At 43.6% G+C, this 21,014-nt stretch overlaps 1 protein-coding gene across 1 annotated transcript; it reads left to right on the top strand.

Moving 5' to 3' along the window:
- The first annotated feature begins 320 nt into the window (after nt 1-320).
- Nucleotides 321-1,674, top strand: NKX2-8 (NK2 homeobox 8). Its single transcript, XM_008150439.3, has 2 exons — nt 321-477; nt 1,103-1,674. The coding sequence occupies exons 1-2, from the start codon at nt 321-323 to the stop codon at nt 1,672-1,674; spliced, it is 729 nt and encodes a 242-aa protein (XP_008148661.2).
- Nucleotides 1,675-21,014: the final 19,340 nt, after the last annotated feature.

Raw genomic sequence — 21,014 nt, 5'->3', positions numbered from 1 at the left:
CCTCTGGGAGGTAACGGGCACCGAGGGGCGGGGGACGGGGCGGGGCGGGGGGGCGGAGGTGGCACCTTCCGGGCTCGCCGGGCTTTGGTCCAGCACTCATTTAGGTACTTAACACCCTGGAGACCAGGACCTCGCCTTTCAAAGCACCCGGGGCGGGAAGAGCTGTGTATATAGACGGGGATTCCGCCGTAAGCGCGACCATGAGATAGGCAGCCCGCGCGTGGCGAGCGCCTCTCACGCCCACCGGTAGGAGCGGTGTCCCCGGCCGCCCCTCGGTTCCCAGCCCGACCGGCCCCGCACCGCCTTCCCCCTCCTCCGCCATGACCGCCGCTGGACGCCTCAGCTTCACCGTGCGCAGGCTCCTGGATTTACCCGAGCAGGACACACAGCACCTGCGGAGGCGGGAGCCCGAGCTGCGCGCCCCGGGTCCCGGTCCCCGTCCCTCCTGGCCGGACCCCGAGCGCGGCCCCTACGTGTGTGAGTGAGCGGAGGACGGCGGCGAGGGTGGAGGGGGCGCGCAGGACCCGGCGCCCGGCCCACGCGGGGCTGGATCCCCTCCGGGTTAAAGCCGCAGGCTCTGCCCTCAAACCCTTAAGCTATGCATCCCTCAGTCTGGCACACCCTTGCGAGCAGATCCCTGCGCCTGGCGCTAAGGCTAGGTACCCGGGCTTCTGTTTCTAAGCGGGTCCGAGTGTTGAAATATTTAAGACAGGGCCCCGGAATGCCTGAAAACACGGTCACGTCTCCAGTCCTCCGTGTGGGATGGGCAGAATCGGCGAACTTAGACCTCTTCCTGGAGTCAGGGCTTTGCAAACCTCAGCAAGCGGTGGCGCACGGGACCCGGAGGTGGCCCGTGGTGGTGAGCCAGCTGGCGGTAAATCCATCTGCCAGCCCGGCGACCAGTGTGGACGTGTTTTATGAGGGCCCCGGATGGGTTTCCTTTGGGGCGCGGTCTCAGGTTGTGGTCTAAAAGGTCACTAAATTCGAAGAGATCGGTGTTCCGATGTGGGCCCGGGGGAGGGAACTGCCTCACCCCCAGAGCCCCGGGAGAGTGGCCCGGCACCCGGCGCCTCACCAGGCCCTGTCTCCTTTGCGTCCTCAGCCTCGGACAAGAGCAGCCCAGAGGCCAGCCCGCCCGACTCCTCGCAGCGGCCGCCCGCTCAGCCCGCGTCTCCGAGCTCGGACGCCGAGAAGAGGAAGAAGCGGCGGGTGCTGTTCTCCAAGGCGCAGACGCTGGCGCTGGAGCGGCGCTTCCGGCAGCAGCGCTACCTGTCGGCGCCCGAGCGCGAGCAGCTGGCGCGCCTCCTGCGCCTCACGCCCACGCAGGTCAAAATCTGGTTCCAGAACCATCGCTACAAGCTGAAGCGCACGCGCGCGCCGGGGGCCGCGGAGTCGCCGGACTTGGCAGCCGCCGCGGAGCTGAGCGCCGCGCCCGGCCTGCTGCGCCGCGTGGTGGTGCCGGTGCTGGTGCGCGACGGGCGGTCGTGCGGCGGCGGCGGCGGCGGCGGCGGCGGCGGCGAGGTGGGCATGGTCGCCCAGGACACAACCGGCGCGCCCCCAGCCGCCGCCTACCCTCTGCCCGGCTTTGCCGCCTTCGGGCCCGGCTCGGCGCTCGGCCTCGTCCCCGCCTACCAGCACTTAGCGCCCCCCGCCCTGGTCTCTTGGAACTGGTGAGGCGGCGGCAGGGCTCGGGCGCCGGGCCGCCCGGACTCCGTGGGGCGCTCTGTGGCCAGAGCAGCCGGAGCCGGAGACCTGGCGCGCTCCCCGGGCGTCACCACCCCGCCGGCTCGACGTCCTTTGGCGCCGGGGTCCCCTGCTCAGCCACCACCAGCCAGCGCGTTAGGAACTTTCACCGCGATTGCGCCCCGTCCCCGTGTCGTCCATCAGGCCCAGAGCTACAATTTATTGCTTGAACCTTATTTGTATGGGTAGCAACTTATTTTTAAAAGAAAATAGAATATTTTTCCTCTTTGTGATGCTAGAATAAAATGTGTAGGGATGGGTCCCCTTGCGCGCCTGCCAGGAACGTAGGCGGGAGCTGTGTTTCTCCGTGACCAGGTGAATTAGGGCCCACCCCGAGTTGGGTCAAAGTACCTACAAGGCTTTAGGGTGGTGGGGAGAGGGAGGAAGGGGGAGCAACTCTGGGGTCCCTGTTTAGTGGGAGGTGGTTCTGGCCCAAAGAGACTCAGAGGCCTCTCTGGGTTCCCAGAGCTGCTGGCGTTTCAAACACCAAAAGTCAATCCAGCCAGCCACAGCGAAGACAGGACATGAGCTTCTCTGTAGGAATTCTCTCGGGAGCCTGCTGTGGGGGCCCAGCCTGAGCAGCCCTGCTTGGCTGCAAGCCCTTGGTTTCTGGAGTGCAGCAGCCAGGGCTCAGGGACCCAAAAAGGCACCAGAATTTATAACCCCCAGGTAAGCCTTTGAGTGCCTCACCTGGCAGCTGTGATTTCCTGCTGCTGCTTGGCGCTGCACCTGATCAGAGTGGCATGGTGAAGAAACCAAAGGATGATGGGGACTGACCCACCTTAGGGCTGCCAGTAGAGGGAGGACCAGTTTAGAGAGCCCTGGGGACCCGACGTAGATGTGGGATATGCTGGTGGATCTCATTTCATACGCGGTCCCAGTGCATTCTAGGCTGGAGGACCTAATGTTTCACCCCTGGGTAACCGCTTTGCCTCAGTAAATGGAGCAGCAGGGCCTCCTCGGCAGTGGTCACCCTTTGGAGGGGAAGTGAGTACCTCTCTGCCTGGCACCCACTGCAAGGCGCCGAGCAGCGGTTTCGGGCATCAGATCCGGGGAATGGAGCAAGGGTTCAATGAGGTCTAGGAGGAGTAGGCATGGGCCCTGCTTGGGGCCCCTCTCTTGTTCCAGGAGGAAGAGGAAGGGTGGCTTAGACCGTGTCATTACCTGAGATTTGGGGGGATGGGGAGAGAGAGGAGGGCAGATGGGGAAGGGAGTTGGGTGTTTGGGTCTCAGCTGCTGGCCACCTTGCCTTCCATATGGATGTGGTTATCTTAGGAGAATCTCGAGCCTTAAACCTCCTTTTGTCTTGGGAATTGAAAGGGACATTGTCGGGCCTGAAAAGGACCTAGACAAAATCAGAACAGTTTTGATTCAGGACTCTGTTTAATCAGTCCCTGGTGACAATGTAGTGGGTGTTAGGGAGGATAATAGTATCTTTTTAAACCTTGTGGCCTTCAGAAAGACAAAGAGCTTGAATTTTATGGGCTTACAACTTCAATTAGAATGGTGCCAGTGTGCATGGGAGATTATAAAATTTGTATCATAAAACCTCTTTCCAATCAATGATGACTGGGGAGGGAGCATGGGCATTGTGAGATATACATTGGAAAGAGCCCTGGAGACTTTCTAGTTAGCCCTGACAGCAGATGGGAAAGAAAAGGAGGGAAGGATTTCTGGAGGCCTGCGTTGGGACTTGTCCCTGTGCTCAGCTGGCTGGATGCTCCATTCCTCCTGAAGGGGTTTTCACTCCAAGAATGGAGGTAACGATTTGTAGCTTGTCTTCTGCTCTTGGTGGTGACAATGATTTGAATGTTCTTGGGAAGAAAATGCAAAACCACCCCTGTTCAGTTTCATGCCTTTTTTTCCCCTCTGGAGTGCTAGAGAAAGTAGGTCTTGCAAAGTAACATGTGCAAAGTAGAGACGCATAGGTCTAAGAGGTCTGGACTATGGAGAGAAGCTCTTCCCAGGAGCTCTTTGGGAGAGCATGCCTCAACCAAATTCATCCAGAGGTCTAACCAATAAGAAAAACCATTTAGCTGCTTCCCAGCAAGGTGGTCAGAGCCATAGCAGGAAGCTCACCAGCAAGCCCGCCTGTGTCCTGGCCAGGAGGAGCAGAAATGTCCTATAACGTTAGCATCGGGAGCCATCAGGTATAAACTGTTACCTGCTTTCTTTTTCTCTTTTTTCCTTCAGACCCTTTCCTTTAGAGAGAAAAAGCCATAAATGGGAGTTAAAGATGGGAATTAAAAAAGTACTCCGATCACCACCAAACCATTTTAGAGACTCAGGCTGTCCTTTTCTTCTGTTTATACCTGTGATAAGCAGAAAAGATAACTGTCAGTTTCCCCGATGACCTAAAAGATCAGTTTTTTCCAGGCTCTGACAAGGTAAGCCCAAAGCCTCTCTTCCAGCAGCTGTGAAAACAGGGTTTCCCTCCCTAGATGAGAGGGTTTCACACCTGTCACCAACATCACACTCAGCAAACTTATATTTATTTATACTCAACAAACTTATATTGAAACTTACTGTGCTGCAGGCATTGTTCTAGGCACTTTCACAGTGGATCTCACAGAAACCTTATGCATTGTATATGTAATAGCCCCATTTTACAGATAAAAACTGAGGCTCAGTGTGTGGGAGTAAGTGACTTGTCCAAAGCAATTATAAACCTCATAGAATGTTACCAGTGTCTTCAGCTTAACCTACATTTAAAACACCCTGCAAACTCCTCTTAAGGAGAACAATTATAGTCTTGATGTGGTGACAATATATACACTACCCAGCCATCATAAACTTGTCTTGTGGATAGTCTGGAAGGATGAGAACACACCAAAAGCACTCTACACAGTTCGCTCACAGGGCCACTCACGAAGCTGATCACGTGATATCACAGTATAGTTGTTAGCATTTTAAATGTTGCCTGTGGACCAGGTAATATTCTAAGTTCTTTTACTCATATTAACTCATTCAATCTTCCCAACAACTCCGCAAGATGGTACTCCTATTCCCACTTTACAGACGAGAACACGGAAGGCCAAAGAGCTTATAAGTAACTTGTCCAGGGTCACACAGCTAGAAAGTGACAGAGAGGATCTGAACCCAAGCAGTCTAACTCCAGATCTCATACCTTTAAACACATGATGGGAATTATTTTCCATTCTTTGTTTCTATTCCTCAGTTGACAGACCTGATTACCTTATAGATGCTTCTCTAAAAGACATGTTTTACCATGCTTTTGCCTCCCTCCCTCCCTCCCTCTCTGTCTACCAAACCTCAGCTTTTGGACACAGCCACCATGTTTCCCCTATGTCTGTGTGCATTCTTGTCCAGCTGTCAATGAAACACAGCTCTTGTCTGCAGGTCACAATATTTTCCTGTGACTGTCATTCCACCATTCTTCCAGAAAAACATCTGCTGCTGCTGCTGTCTTGACACCAATTGTCTACTCAGGGTTTGGTTTGCTGCTGACTCTGATAAGCTCCTCTGAGCCCTCCCACCCCCAGGCCCAGATCCCTGGGGAGCTTTATGACTTTGCCTTCCCTGCCCCTTTCCCCAGTCATCCTTTTCCTTCCTAAGCGCCAGTGCTATTGTTATTATTAAATATCTTCACATTTTCTCTCTCTTCTTCCATTGTAAACATTTTCACTTCATCTCACTTAAGTCTCTTGTGGGTGGATATTGCAATTTTCACTTCAATTTTCTTTCCTCATTGTTCAGAGGATCTTACATCTTAGCACGTCTCTTATCTGACCAATTTAGCACTTAAGAATCTTGGATAATGTGCAACTGATGGGTTAGAAGGAAGTCATTTGATCCCAGGTTAACCTATTCCTTTCCTTCTAACAGTAGTGTTTAGATGTTTATTGTTATCTTGCCTGGTTTATACAATTAATTTGCCTCTTACACACACACACACACACACACACACACACACACACACACACACATTCACTGCCTTTAAAACATTTTAGACTTAGAAATAAAATGCCCAGGCAGGATAGATATGGGCTTGGCATGGCTCAATTGTTAATCATGTTTATCTGTCCTGAGTGTTTGGGTTCACCAGCCTAGGCAGGTTATCCGTAAACATGAACAGTTGACAGTCAAAGGAGCATTTGAAATGCTGAGAAAGAGCTGTGCCTGTGCCAAGGCATGATCATTTCAATGCACATGATTGCATCACTTAGTATTTTAAAATCTACGTAAGAAATTGTATCTCTCCAGGTCACTCATCATTCTTCCAAGCCATAATGTGGGAGGGGATTTACTAAATAGTACCTGACTTGTTTTCACAATTCCAATTCTGTACCAGTGAACTCCCCTCCACACCCCAGCTCCAAGATTTGTGATACATCCCTTTCTCCTGCGTGCCCACCATTCATGCTGCTCAGTCTATAGGCTCGCCAAAGACATGGACGGAGTTCCCTAAACGCTGATCCATAGAGTGGTGTTGTAACCAGGAAGAATCAATCAGGCTATTCAACAGTCACACATCTACCCCAGATTTTCAAGCACAGGGATTCTCATGTTTTTCTAAACATGTCCAGTGGAGAGTTTTTATCATTTATGCAGAAAAGTAACATCACATTTTGGAGGTAGAAGATCATTTTACCTTCAATATTCTGCTTTATGGACCAATGACAATCTCTAGGTCTTTATTGAGGTCATGTAATTTTCAAAGCTCTTGTAGTTTCACTGTAGTTTCTGTGAGTAGAGTGTTGTGGAAAGAACATCTGAGGGGACCTTGGTCATGCTTAATTTCCTCCTGCATCCTGACTGGGTGGTCTTTTATGAGTCAACAGGTTTTCAAATGCATTTCCCCGGCTAAAAGCTCTGAAGGACTGTCCCTTTTCTCTCCTTCTAATACCAACTCCCCCCTCCCCGCCCCTTCCTAGAGGCTGGATAGGATACTTGGCAGAATTCACTGGGAAGGGGAGTGGAGGCTGACTACAAATTAAACTGGAGACAAAAGTGCCAAACATCCATTAAAAGGGCCCTTCAATCTCTCACCTGAGATGTCTTTTGTACCTTCCTTCTCCAGCTTTGCTGAAGGATAGTGCTTTAAGTAGCTCTTCTTCCTAAAGAAGTTATCAGTTTAGGTTTAAATTACCTCTTGGGAGGTAAATTCTCAACTACAGGCAACCTCAAATCATCATAACATGACAGGGTCTGACACAGATAAGCATCGGTGAAATAATAAGAATGCTTTTTACAACAAAAAATTGAAATTCAGAACAAGAGACATAAAACACCAGGAAAAAAGAAACATGGCATGGTGAGCAAAGAAGTGTTTTTCTGAGAAACTTTTGTTTTGGTTTGTTTTTTTGTTAATCCTCACCCAAGGATACTTTTCCATCGAGTTTTAGAGAGAGTGGGTGGGGGAAAGACCGAGAGAGAGAGAAACATTTATGTTGATTGGTTGCCTCCCACAGGCACCCTGACCAGGGACCCTTGACCGGAATGGAACCTGCAACCAGAGCCAATGTTCTATCCACTGAGCAAAACTGGCTAGAGCAGGGAAATGTACTGCCCAATGGCAATGATGACTTCTGTCATCTGTCCAAGTGTTTAATGGCGCTGTTGATCCACTGGGGCAGGAGGGCAGCATTTCATATTTAACTCAAGTCCAGAGTAGAGGTAGGGTAGGATTTTCTAATTTTCCATATTTGTGGATAAAACATCTTAAATAAGGCTAATGATTTTATCAGTTTGGGGTTGTGTGGGAGCAGGAGGGACTAACATACTATAGAGCGCCCAGAATTTTGTTGTCCAGGAAACATTACAAAAATCTTCTTCACCTCACTTGTTACTGATTGAGAGGAAAGTGAGTATGTGCTCGAATACTCCTGGTATGCCTAACAACTGAACAACCTAATTCCACAGCTGTGTTATTACCTGTGAAATTTTAAGTATGTAAATATTCTATCCATGCATATAATTCACATACAAGTGGGTATGTAGCAGATTTTGAAAAATTTAGTTCTTTTTTCTTAATGAGAAAGAAAAACTCTATAATCTCACTTGTGAGGCCCATGTAGGGTGGTTATTTGTGGTTGTTTTTCATTATAAAAATAACATTTTTTGTAAGATAATATGGAAAATATATAAATATATAAATAAGCTAAGCTATTAAATATGGTTATTTTCATAAATTTGGTTTCTCATTAATAGAATAGTGTTGTAATGAATAAGAGACTCAGGTAAGCTATTAAAAGTACAGGGGAGAAACTTCATTTGTATCATTGTAAATTATAATTACAAAGAGAAATGATTGAGATCATATTGATTTGAAAAGAATAGTTCTCCTCTATTTTAGAGTTTCCTCTTCTCTGCAGCCTCAAATTGTTCCCTCTACCAAGAGTCATGGATTGGGAACCACAACCATTTCTATCTTTAACAAGGAAAAACCAAACAAATGATGGAGCAGGACAAAAAGACGTAGGTGGAGGAGCTGGTTATTGGTTTCTTACTTGGCATGAATTCAAACAGAGCACTCGGGTTTCCAGGGGAGCAGTAATCCACCAGCTCCGGCAAATCATGGACTTCTGAGAGCACCACTACCCAAAGCTCATGTCTGTGAAGTCTTGGAAGGGAGAGCAATGAGTAATTCTCAATTGATTTAGAATAGTGATCTGCAAACTCATTAGTCAACAGAGCCAAATATCAACAGTACAACGATTGAAGTTTCTTTTGAGAGCCAAATTTTTTAAACTTAAACTTCTCCTAACGCCACTTCTTCAAAATAGACTCACCTAGGCCATGGTATTTTGTGGAAAAGTCACACTCAAGGGGCCAAAGAGCCGCATGTGGCTCGAGAGCTGCAGTTTGCCGACCACGGATTTAGAATGTTTACTTGCCATCAATCCTTTTGAAAAGGCACCTTTGCAGTTGGTTTAACATTAACAATCTCCCATCATTTTCACTATATGATTCTCAATCCGCTAATTTGCAGACAACAGAGGGAGGCTGCAGCCAGAATCCCCTTAGGCATTTAAGTGTGGGGATTCTGGCTCTAAGGAAGGTGAGAACTCTAACTTCTCACCAACTAATGACTGTTGGGGCCACAGAGCCCACTTCTTCACAGATGTAATAGCTCATCATTGCACCTAAGAAATACAAAGGCCAGATCATATACCAAAAGAAATCCAAATGAACTCTCTTTAAATTGCCCCTTGACCCCATGAACATAGCTGTCTACAGTTGCTTTAAGAAGGCCCTACTTCCCCATAACCTCATGATTCTTGTTCAACTTTCCTTCATCCGGATTCTAGGAGTTCTTCACCAAGATGTCCTTGTGTCCTACCTCTTTACACACTAAAGCTTTGAACCTTCAGATCATCTCAGAAAAGTTTACTGTGCCTTTATCATCCAGCCATCATACTGCCTTGGAACTTCTTTTAGACTATATGTTTCCTAGGAAATGCCCTACTCTACAGGTCACTAATGCTTTTTTTCTTTCTGCAGTTGATTTCAAGTTTCAGGACTTCTTCCATATCTATAAAGCTTTCCCTAACTGATTGGAATACAAATCAAGAGTTTACCTAGGTCCATCCTATTTAATGCTGCAACTAAACTCAGAACTCTTTATTTTATTTTATTTTATTTTATTTTAAATATATTTTATTGTTTTTTTTACAGAGAGGAAGGGAGAGGGATAGAAAGCTAGAAACATTGATGAGAGAGAAACATCGATCAGCTGCCTCCTGCACACCTCCTACTGGGGATGTGCCCTCAACCAAGGTACGTGCCCTTGACCGGAATCGAACCTGGGACCTTTCAGTCCACAGGCAGATGCTCTATCCACTGAGCCAAACTGGTTAGGGCAGAACTCTTTAATTTAAAAGGATGGAGTGGAAAAAAGATGGACTTGGAAATTGATCAATCCTTGATTTGGAAAACAAATACTTGAATAGTGGTTTTCACATTAGTTGCATAAAATTACTTTTAGCCTTAGTCCTTAGATCTTTATCTAGAAATAATACTATCTACTACATGTGATTAATATGCATATTAAGCGTATTAAAAATGTCTGATAGTTGGCACTGAATAAATGTAGTTCCTACTCCATTCTACAGAATGCACTTCAGTTTTCTGCATATGTCCAATGCAATGTTCAATCTGCTTAGTTTATTATAGCAGTCAGCTTGGACTAAGTTTTACAAAACACACAACCCAAATATCTTAATGGCTTAACTATAAAGATTTTTTTCTTATTTCTGTCCCGTGTCCCTGCAGCCCTGTACCATTCCATTTTTACTTTGAGGCATAGGCAAAGGAACAATCTTCTGTATAGGACATTTCCGCTCTATAGGAGAAAGAGAACATATGATGGCTGTTACAGCTTCTGATTGAAAAGGGCATATATCGCCGAAGCCGGTTTGGCTCAGTGGATAGAGCGTCAGTCTGCGGACTGAAGGGTCCCGGGTTCGATTCCGGTCAAGGGCATGTACATTGGTTGCAGGCACATCCCCGGTGGGGGGTGTGCCGGAGGCAGCTGGTCAATGTTTCTCTCTCATCGATGTTTCTAGCTCTCTATCCCTCTCCCTTCCTCTCTGTAAGAAATCAATAAAAAAAGAAAAGAAAAAGACATATATCACTTCTCACATTTAATTGGCTAAAGCAAAGTCACATGATCAAGCTTAATACAAACCAGGCAGGAGGGGGCAGTGGGTATTTTGAAAAATAATACAATCGAGCCTGGCCACCATGGCTCATTTGCTTGGGCATCATCCTGTGCGAGTTTGTTCTGGGCTCGATCCCCAGTTGGGGGCATGCAGGAGGCAGCCAGTCAATGTTGCTCTCTCACATGGATGTTTCTCTCCCGTTCCCTTCCTCACTCTCAAAAAATAAATTTAAAAATATTTTTTTAAAAATAATACAATCGACATTTGTGTTCTTCTTAAATGTTTAACTTATGACCAAGTACACATGCTTACAATGTTAATTATTCCTTTAAACTTCCAGAATAAATATCACATTTTGATATTTCATACTATAAAGTATATACCGCATATATTATATATTTTATTCTATAGTCTCCAAAAGAATAGGAAATGTGTCTATTCCCAATATGTTGGACAATATCCATGCCACAGGCTTTTGGTGACATCTGAGAGAGTGCTCAACACCCAACTTTACAAGCAGGTAGGAGAGCATCAAAGACATGAGGACTGATCATCAGTTCAGGAACTGTGTTTAGTCGCTTAATTTGAGGGCTATGCCTGTGGAGATTCTTCTGCCATGACTCATCTGTAGGTGATAAAAATCACTGCAAGGACTAATTGCATTCTCATTTACTTTTTAACCTATTATTCTAAGAAGTCTATTTATATCATAATATGGTGTCAGAACAATAGAAGGACAAGCAACATTATTTTGAAATGCCAGAAAATAAGTTTCTCAATCTCACTTCCATATAAATCCACAGCATAGTCTTGTATGTAACCTGATGGATAAACATACAGCAACACAAAACCTGCTTTTAATTTAGGACCATAATTTATTTTAACAATTCTCATTAATAAATACTGTATTATATATAATATAATTTTACTGTTATATAAAATACTGACATGAACATTTTATAGGTGTTGTACACCTGCATCAATATTTCTCAGGGATACATTCCTAAATTGTTGACTGAAGTAGGATGTACATCATTAAGGTTTTTTATTTCAATTCATTTGTCCTCTGACCCTTCATTATTCCCCAATCCCTTGATGCCCTCACCTACCTCCTTACCCAACTTAAATTCTATGACCAGTCATTTTAATCACTCCCTTGAACATACTCTCAATCCCTTGACCCCCTCTCATTTCATTGTACACAGGCAAAACTATAACTCCCGTTAAATCCAACTCTCCATCTACTCTGCAAACCCAGGCAGCACCCATGGCTGGAAAACAACAACAACAAAAAAACAAAACAAAAAAACACACAACCACACTGATTGGTCTCATTTTAAATTTCTAGCTGCCAACTTCAAATGAGTCCTTAATGTTGCCAGGCAATCATGCTAGATGTCTCTAGACCATTCATTCTCCCATTATCCTCCTTGACTGTTTCATACCATTTTGTTTCTCCTCAACTTCCCACCTCCTCCTCAGTCCTCACACTCAGGTTCCTACTTCATTGTATAAACTGAAGTAACCAGTAAAGATACCATCCATATACTTGTACCCTCACATCATTGCCTTAACAGCCAGTGTTCCCTTGTACTCTGTCTTCCCAACATATGGTAACAGAAGAGTGAGTGGTTCCTGCTTCTATCTACTTCAAAGATTTTTGCTCTCTTGCATATACATTATCGCTTTTTTCTCTCTATTGAATCATTCCCATCCTATATAATAAAAGTCTAATATGCAAATTCTCCCCTCGACCGGGAGTTCCACAGGGAGTTCCACCAGACCAGGGGGTGGGGCCAGCCAACCTCCCCTGATTGCCCCCCCACCCCAATCAGGGTGGGCCGGCCAGACCCCACCCATGCACGAGTTCATGCACCGGGCCTCTAGTCAGCATATAAACATGCTGCCAGATCCTCAATCTTAAAGAAAGCATTTTCTCTTGACCCTCCTTTTCTTGCTAACTATCACCCCCTTTTAGCAAAACTCTTTAAATACTAGTATCTGTCTATACTCACAGTCTTCAATTTTTCTTCTGTTCTCTCTTATCATAATCTTTGTTGAAGTCTACTTTGCATACAACAACATTCACCAATTTGATGAGGTTTGACAAATGTAAACAGTCATGTAACAACCACTGCAGTTAAAATAGAGAACATTTCCATCACCCCAAATGTTCCCACATGCCTCTTTGTAGTCATTTCTTTCTCCTCACCACCAACTTCTGGTAACCACTGATCTGATTTCTGTAACTATAGTTTTGCCTTTTGTATAATTTTATATATGTGGAATCATAAAGTGTGTAGCCTTTTTATAAGGCTTCTTTTGTGATTTATTTACATATCTTTTTTACATTATCAATTTTTGGCTATTATGAATAAAACTGCTATGAACATTCATGAATAATTTTTTGTGTGTACATAAGTCTTCATTTCCCCTGGGTAACTACTTAAAAAATGTAGTTGTTGGGTCATATAAAAGTATACATTTTACTGCAAAAGAAACGGCCAAACTGTTTTCCAAATTGATGGTAGCATCTTATTCTCAGTAACAATTAGAATGAGAATTCTAGTTGTTCCACATCTTCAACACACTGGGTTTGTCAATCTTTTTACATTTTAGCCATTTTAGTGAGTTGTAGAGGTATTTCATGATACTTTCAATTTACATTCACTTAATGACTCATGATTTTAGCATCTTTTCATGTGCTTACTTGCTATCATATATCTTCTTTGGTGAAGTACCTCTTCAAATCTTTTGCCCATTTTAAAAATAAACCAGGTTGTTTGTCTTCTTGTCACTACGTTCGAAGAGCTCTTTATGTATTCTGGACGAAAGTCTCTGTTCTATCAGATGTGGGTTTTGCAAATATTTTCTCTTGGTCAGTGACTTGCACTTTTATTTTTAAGGTTGTTTTTCAAAGAGCAAAAGTTTTAAATTCTGATAAACCCAACTTATTGCTTTTTTTTAATTCTAAGTCATTTGCATAAGAAATCTTTATTAACCAGAATCATGAAGATTTTTCCTAGAAGTTTTTCTTCTAGAAACTATATACTGTTAGCTCTTAAGTTCACGTCTATAATTCACTGAGAGTTAATTTTTGTTGGGAGGTAAGGAATAAGGTTCTTTTTCCCCCCATCTAGATGTCCAGTTGCTTTATCAGTATAACTGTTTCCTTTTACCTTGTATTCCCAACTGTGACCATACATGAAAAGTCCCAGCACCATTATTAAAAACTATTTTTTTTCTTGCCCTGGCCAGCTGGTTCAGTTAGTTAAAATGCATCCCATACACCAAAAGGTTATGGTTTGATTCCCAGTGAGGGCACATACCTGGATTGTGGGTTCAATGCCTGGTCAGGGCACGAATAGGAGGCAACCGATCTATGTTTCTCTCTCACATTGAAGTGTCTCTCTCACGCACACTCCCTCCCTTCCTTTCCCTCTAAAAAAATCAATTAAAGCAAATCCTTGGGTGAGGATTAAAAAACAACAAAACTATTCTTTCTCTTTGAATTACCTTGTAATATTTTGTTAAACATCAATTGATTTATGTCTATACTTTTACCAATATCACATTCTTTTGATAACTAGCTTTATAGTAAATCATTAAGTCGGGTAATATGAATTCTAAAACTTTGTGTCATTTTCTCAAAATTATTTTGGATATTCTAGGTAATTTGCATTCTCAAATAAATTTTAAAATCAGCTGGTCCATTTGCATTTGTGAAAGTCTGCTAGGATTTTTATTGGGATTACTTTGAATTTATTGATCACATTTCTGTTTGAAATATATTTTCACTGTATAGGATTTTGGGTTGACAGGATTTTTTTTCTTTCTTTCAGCACTTTAAAGATGTTCTGTTGTCTTCTGGCCTATACAATTTCTGATATTAAATCTACTGTCATTCTTTTCCTTTATTTCTCTTTAGGTAATCTATCTTTTCCCCCTGGGTGCTTTTAAGATTTTTCTCATTATCACTGCATTTAAACAATTTGAATCTGATGTACATTAAAGTGGTTTAGCTTATGCTTATTCTGCTTGGAGTTTCTTGATCTCTGGATCTATAGGTTTATAATTTTAAACAAATTTGCATTTTGTCCTTATTTCTTCAATTATATTTTATGTCCCCTTTTCTTTCCCAAGTCTCCTCTCCTCTGGGACTTCAGTTAAAAGGTATATTAGACAGTCATTAATGTTGGGGGGGAGGGTTGTTCTCTCTGTGCTTCATGTTGGTTTGTTTCTTTTGCAGTGTCTTTAAGTTCACCTATCTTTTCTGATATTGTACTTTTATTTCTAGAAGTTTTATTTGGGTCTTCTTTTTTTTTAACATACAGGCATATTTTGGAACTATTGTGGATTACAGACCACCACAATAAAGAAAGTGTCGCAATGAAGCAAGTATTGCAGTAATGTAAGTCATAATCTATTTGCTGGTGGAGGGTCTTGCTTTCAGTTTGTGAAAAATGCAACACCTGTGAAGTTCAATAAAGTGAAGTGCAATAAAATGAGGTAAGCCTATATGTCTTTCATATCTCTCTTCATCAAGTTTATATTTTTCTTGAGCATACTTATAAGGTTTGTAGTACTTGTTTTTAAGGTCCTTATTTATGAATTCCATGATCTCTGTCATTTCTGATTCTGTCCCTTGATTGCTTTTTATTCTGGTTATGGGTCATATTTCTCTGCTTCTTTAAAGGTCTGGTAAATTTTTATAGGATACAGAATTGTGAATTTTGCTCTATTTGCTATTCCTTTGAAAATTGTTGACTTTTCTTCTGGCATTCAGTTAAGGTACTTGTGAATCATTAGGTTCTCTTGAGGCTTGATTTTAAGCTGTGCTGATTTTAAGGTTGAGTCCAGAATAGCCTTTCTTTTTGGGGGTAATGTTTTATCACTGAGGCATGATCCTTCTGAGGACTCCAACTAATGTATTATGGGATTTCTCCATTTTGGTTGGTGGGAATATGAACTCCTTCCAGCACTGTGTGACCTCCAGGAATTGTTCTGGCTATTTTTTCCTCTGCCCTGGGGAGTTTTCTCTCATTTACGTGCAGATAAGTACTCAACCAAAGACTTAAGAGGGTTCCTCTGCTGACCTTCAGAGCTTTTTCTCTATGAAGACACCCCCGCTTTTCAGTAGTTTGCCTTATAGATTCTAGCCATCTTGGTAACTTTCATCTTATTTTCTTTAACTCAGTAGGAGTGTTAGGTTCTTTGAGTTCACCCTCTCTGCAGGATGGCCTGAAACTGGCTCTAAACAGAAAGCTAGAAAATCCTAAAGCTCATCTCATTTGTTTTCCTTTTCTCCATGGTCAGTCCTATGTTGCCTACTGCCCAATGTCTGAAAACCATTGTTTCATCTATGTTATCAAGTTTATTATTATTTATAGCTGTAATTTATAGGGTAATTCCTGTTGCTGCTAATTCTTCACGGTCAAAGGAGAAATCCTCCAGTCTCCTATAAGCTTACCAATGATCTTCAACTTGCTAAATCTAATACTGCCTGTATTTAAAATTCACAGAAGACTTTAACACTCCTACAGAACTCATAAAACTACTATAGAGGACATAAGTAGGGTGGTGTGTAAGAGCACTAAGTAAAATTGTATAGCACTTTAGGTCTAAATAAAATTAGTCATGGATTCTCAAGACTTTCCTAGCATGAGGCTCACCTAGGTGAAATGCAATCTATTTTAAAATGTGCCTGGGATTATGTTTTTATTCAGGTATGGTGAGAACAACAGGTCAGGAGACAATTGCCATTGAAAAGGTAGTTTGTTAGTCACTGTTTCCAAGAGGAGTGAGTCATATCACAGCACAAGGTTCAGTCAGGAGGCAGAAGGAGCACAGGGAAAGAATGGACAAAAGCCTTATTATGGTTTTTTGTGGGAAGGAGTGAGCTAGGTAAGATAAGCAGCTGATTGGGCAGAGGGTTGGATAGTTTGAATAATTTCAGTGGGCTCTGGGTCCTAGGGGTGGTCCCTAGTGATCCAGTACCTGGTCCTGGGGTGTTTAGTGCAGAGTGATATTGCTTCCTGGAACATAAAAGTCAGAGAAAGATGGTTTGGAGTGTAGGCTCTGGATTGATTGATTTGCATATGGAAGGCATGCTTGCAGGCAAATTGTTTGCTGTCTCTAGGAATTAGCTAACCCTGGGAGGAATCGTTCCTCCTCTGTCCACAGGTTCCAAGATATCAAAGCATCATAAAAATCTATAATAATAAAAGCATAATATACTAACTAGACCAGACAGGTGAACGACCTTCCGGATGTCATTCCGGATGAAGCTGTGGCAGCGCGGGCTGAGGCAGAGGTGGTTAGGGGCGATCAGGCAGGCAGGCAGGCAGGCAAGCAGTTAGGGGCAATCAGGCAGGCAGGTGAGTGGTTAGGGGCGATCAGGCAGGCAGGCGAGTGGTTAGGGGCAATCAGGCAGGCAGGCAGGCAGGCAGGCAAGTGGTTAGGAGCCAGGGGTCCTGGATTTCGAGAGGGTTATCCAAGTGCCAGTTTAGGCCCTATCATGCTGCGGGATCGGGCCTAAACTGGCAGTCAGACATACCCTGAGGGATCCTGGATTGCGAGAGGGTGCAAGCCAGGCTGAGGGCCCTCCTTCTCCCCTCCCCATGCACAAATTTCATGCACTGGTCCTCTAGTACATATAATAAAAAGCATGTTAATACACAACAGTAACACACTGACCTACCTTCATGAAGGAATGAGAAAGGGAAGCTATAATAATTCTTGGAAATTCTGGACTAGTCTTGCATCTAGAAGCCAGGGGTCAGAGCGCTGCAGTGTATGGGCTACATCTTCTCTCAGCTGGGTTACTGCAGTCTCCTCTGTGCTTCTAGCTTTACTTTCCTTCTCCACACTGTACTCATAGTGATGTTTATGTGATAAATGTCTGATCATGTTATTCAGCTGCTTAACACCCTGCAGTGGCTAGCCACTACTTGTAGGATCAAGCCCAAACTTGTTAACATGGGATATAACTGTTATTTATTTTCATTTTTGCCATGAGCCACTTTCCTCTCCCAATGCCTTCACTTACCAAATCTGCCCCCCACACGCATACAGTATAAGCAGATACACTGAATTTCCTCCAGTTCTTTAATAAAAGGTGCCAGAGTTCTAGTTCTTCACACTTATTCCCTCCCCTTCTATCACTGGAACCTTGATTCAAAGATATCCTCCTCAGAGAGGTTTTTCCCGACTGTCCCCCAATCCCAGTCAGCGCCAGGAAACTCGCTCACTGCTCACACGGCACTCTCTGCTTCCCCGTCACAGCTCTAACCACACCTCTGATTGCCTGTTTACGTCTCTCACTTGCCATGAGGCCAGGGATCATATAAATTGTGTTCACCTCTGTATTACTAGCACCCGGGTTGGTGCTTGGCACGTGGCAGCCTTTCATGACATACATGTAAAATCTGCACAAAGGAGTGAAGCTGCAGGGCTCGGGTGGTGCAGGGATGAGACCCAGATATCCCAGAGGGGTCAGAGCTGAGACGTGGGTGTGAGGAGTGCCTTAGGCTTCTAATCCTTTTCCCACTGGGATGACTAAGGTTGAACCTTGGCTGGGGAGATCACAAACCTTCACTTCTGATCCTGAATTAGAACCAAACTGCTCTCCAGGGAAAGGGGGGAGAGGAAATACAGCATTTTCTTGTGAATTCCTTGTTAGTAAGTTCACTCTGGGTCATTGAGTTCTTTGTGCCCAGACAAGTTAATACACCTATCTAGAAGAGTGAGTGCTCTGATCTTAAACTGGTTTAAAATGAAAATAAGGATGACGACATGAAGATGAGTCATAAGAAATCCAGTGTTGTTAAGAAATAATAAAACTTCTCACACTTTAGAAACTTTGAGATATTCTTCTTTAATTTCAGCATTGGGTAGATAGAGGTGATAGATATTACATCTTAATTTTTCTGAAGCTATAATCGAAGCCAGCCCAGGCAGATTTGGCTCTGTGGCTAGAGACAGAAGGGTTCGTTTCTTTTCTGGTCTCTCTCTCTCTCTCTCTCTCTCTCTCTCTCTCTCTCTCTCTCTCTCTCTCTTCTCCAGACACAAACACATACTAGCAAATCAATTTATAGCTATAGAACTTTGTTTTAAAAGTGGCTCCATTCAAAGAAGGATATGAAACCATTTTCTAAGGCAACTTCAAGCATTCGGTAACAGATTTTTTTCCCTTCCTCTATAAGTTCCTTTTGCAAAAGAAGAGGACCCTACATGATTTGATTTCTCCTGTTCAGAGCTCTGTCAGCATTCTTTTTCCACTTCAAGATATTTTTAGAAGTTGTGGAAACAGAGTGAAAATCACTGACAACATCAACAACATCATCAAAAAAGCAACCATGCTGGTTTGTGTGCCTCTGTGCAATATATTAGGAATAGACAGTGGGGAAGGGGAGCAGGGGTGTGTGTGGGGGGGTTTGGGGGTTACTTCCTTGTTATTATGTCTAAGGGGCCATAATTTGGGAAAGATATCTGACTGTAAAGATATATCTGACTGTAAATATTATCAAACACACTGGCATCAGCCAGAGCTAGGTCTAGTGCAGTGGTCGGCAAACTCCTTAGTCAACAGAGCCAAATATCAACAGTACAACGATTGAAGTTTCTTTTGAGAGCCAAATTTTTTAAACTTAAACTTCTTCTAATGCCACTGCTTCAAAATAGACTCGCCCAGGCCGTGGTATTTTGTGGAAGAGCCACACTCAAGGGGCCAAAGAGCCGCATGTGGCTCGCGAACTGCAGTTTGCCGACCACTGGTCTAGTGTATTTCAAGATGAAGGCAGGTTTAAGTGACTGTAATTTAAGCAAGGCCTTGCTACAAGTTAGAGGATTACTAGGGAAGCTCAGAGGAGGATTTGTGCATTTTAGATAGCTGGGTTAGAAAAGCAACTGGTAAAGTCCTTTTCAGTTCTTAGATTCTGTGATGCTATTATTTATTCGTGTGTGGTGGTGGGAGGGCAGGGGGGAGGAACACTGTGTGTAGAGTGCCAGCTGCAGCTGTTTATGACTCTGAGAATTACCTTCTCTGCGCTGCGGTTTCCACTCCACAAACTCCCTCTCCACTAACACAGCATTTGTAGCCCAAGAACGGCTTTACAGCCTGCCTTGACCGTTTTGTTGCTGATGTTGTGTAGTGTGGGCTGGGGGTGGAAGGCAGGGGAAAGGGACAGAAGTGTCCCAGCTGGCAGCAACCACCTGGGGGGAGCGCATATCCCACCCAGAAAGGGCCATGATTCTCTCATCCATCCTCCTATGATGTCTGAAGCGCCCCAGCCACAGGAAGTCAGAATTCTACTGTTTAACTATTTTATATGCCATTTTTCTTGATTTACCCTGTGCCTCCACTTTTGTTTGCTATTGTTACTTGAAGTTTTTCTGGCTCACTCCCTGAGTCTTTAGGACCTGAATTTCTCTCTGGCCCTTGGCCTATGCCACAATACTAATTTTTACAATTAGTTTTCTTTCAAGGCTATGTTAACAAAATTGAGGTTTTGGATAAATGTGTTGCCAAACGATTAACTGTATGGCTATCACATATTTATCTACCTGTGAATCCTTTTATTTATTAAAAAAAAACCTAAAGCCATGATTATTGTACAAAATCAGAGGAGCAAAAAAAGTGTCAAGTAAGTTATTTAAAAGCTAAGTGACAGCCAGCTGTATTTTTCTGATGGAAAGTGGGAAGTGCACTGACTTTGGAATAAGGAAACTTGGGTTCAAAGAGAGGGTCTGTTGTTTCTTGATGTCAGGCCCTTAACCGCTCAGTAAAATGGAGGTGAGAGTTACACGTGGCTGCATGTGGAAGGATCTGCTGAAAGTAGCCACCAGTAGAGGGGAAAAGACTTTTGACTGAGTAATCAGGAGTTGGAGTATGATTGCTTTAAAAATGTCTATACACACAACATTTTAGTATGTTTTTTATTGATTTCAGAGAGAGGGAGGGAAAGGTGGAGAGAAACATCGATCGCTTTCCTCCACCAAGGATCAAACCCACAACCTGGGCATGTGCTCTGACCAGTAATTGAACCCGCAAACTTTCAGTGTATGGGATGACGCTCCAACCAGCTGAGCCACACCAGCCAGGGTACCTGCACATTTTTTCTCTGTCCCCACCCACCCTACTTGATGGCAAATACTAAATATCAAAAAAAAAAAAAAGAAAAAAAGAAAAAGAAATAAAGAGGATAAAAAAGGACTATATTGAATCTGATATTGCTTTATTTAGAATAGCCTTTAGAATAGGTAATAATTTCTATAAAATTAAGTTTTTCTAGAACTGAAATACAATTGGATGAAAAGAATGAACCATTATTATGAAAAACCAAACTCCTCTAGTGAAGTATTTGATTCCCTCAAACAAACAAGGCTCTTACACCTCTAATATCTTCCTCTACACCGCATGCTTCAACCCCTAGAGGGCAGCATGCCCCCAAGGAAACTCACCCGGGGCCCAATTAGAAGCCATTTAATGGCCCATTACCTTCTTGAATTGTTTCTTATGGACCTTAAAAAAAGACCCGCAGAAATTTCATTAGAAAAACTACCAAATGTTTATGAGAGTGTTACCAATTTCTAATAACTCCCACAGAAGTATGCTTTATTGACACCAGGAAATGAAAGCATTCTAGT

Source organism: Eptesicus fuscus, chromosome 5, assembly GCF_027574615.1.
Source record: "Eptesicus fuscus isolate TK198812 chromosome 5, DD_ASM_mEF_20220401, whole genome shotgun sequence".
NCBI lineage: Eukaryota > Metazoa > Chordata > Mammalia > Chiroptera > Vespertilionidae > Eptesicus > Eptesicus fuscus.
Note: the sequence above shows the minus strand (reverse complement) of the source record. Positions and strands in the feature narration are given on the sequence as shown.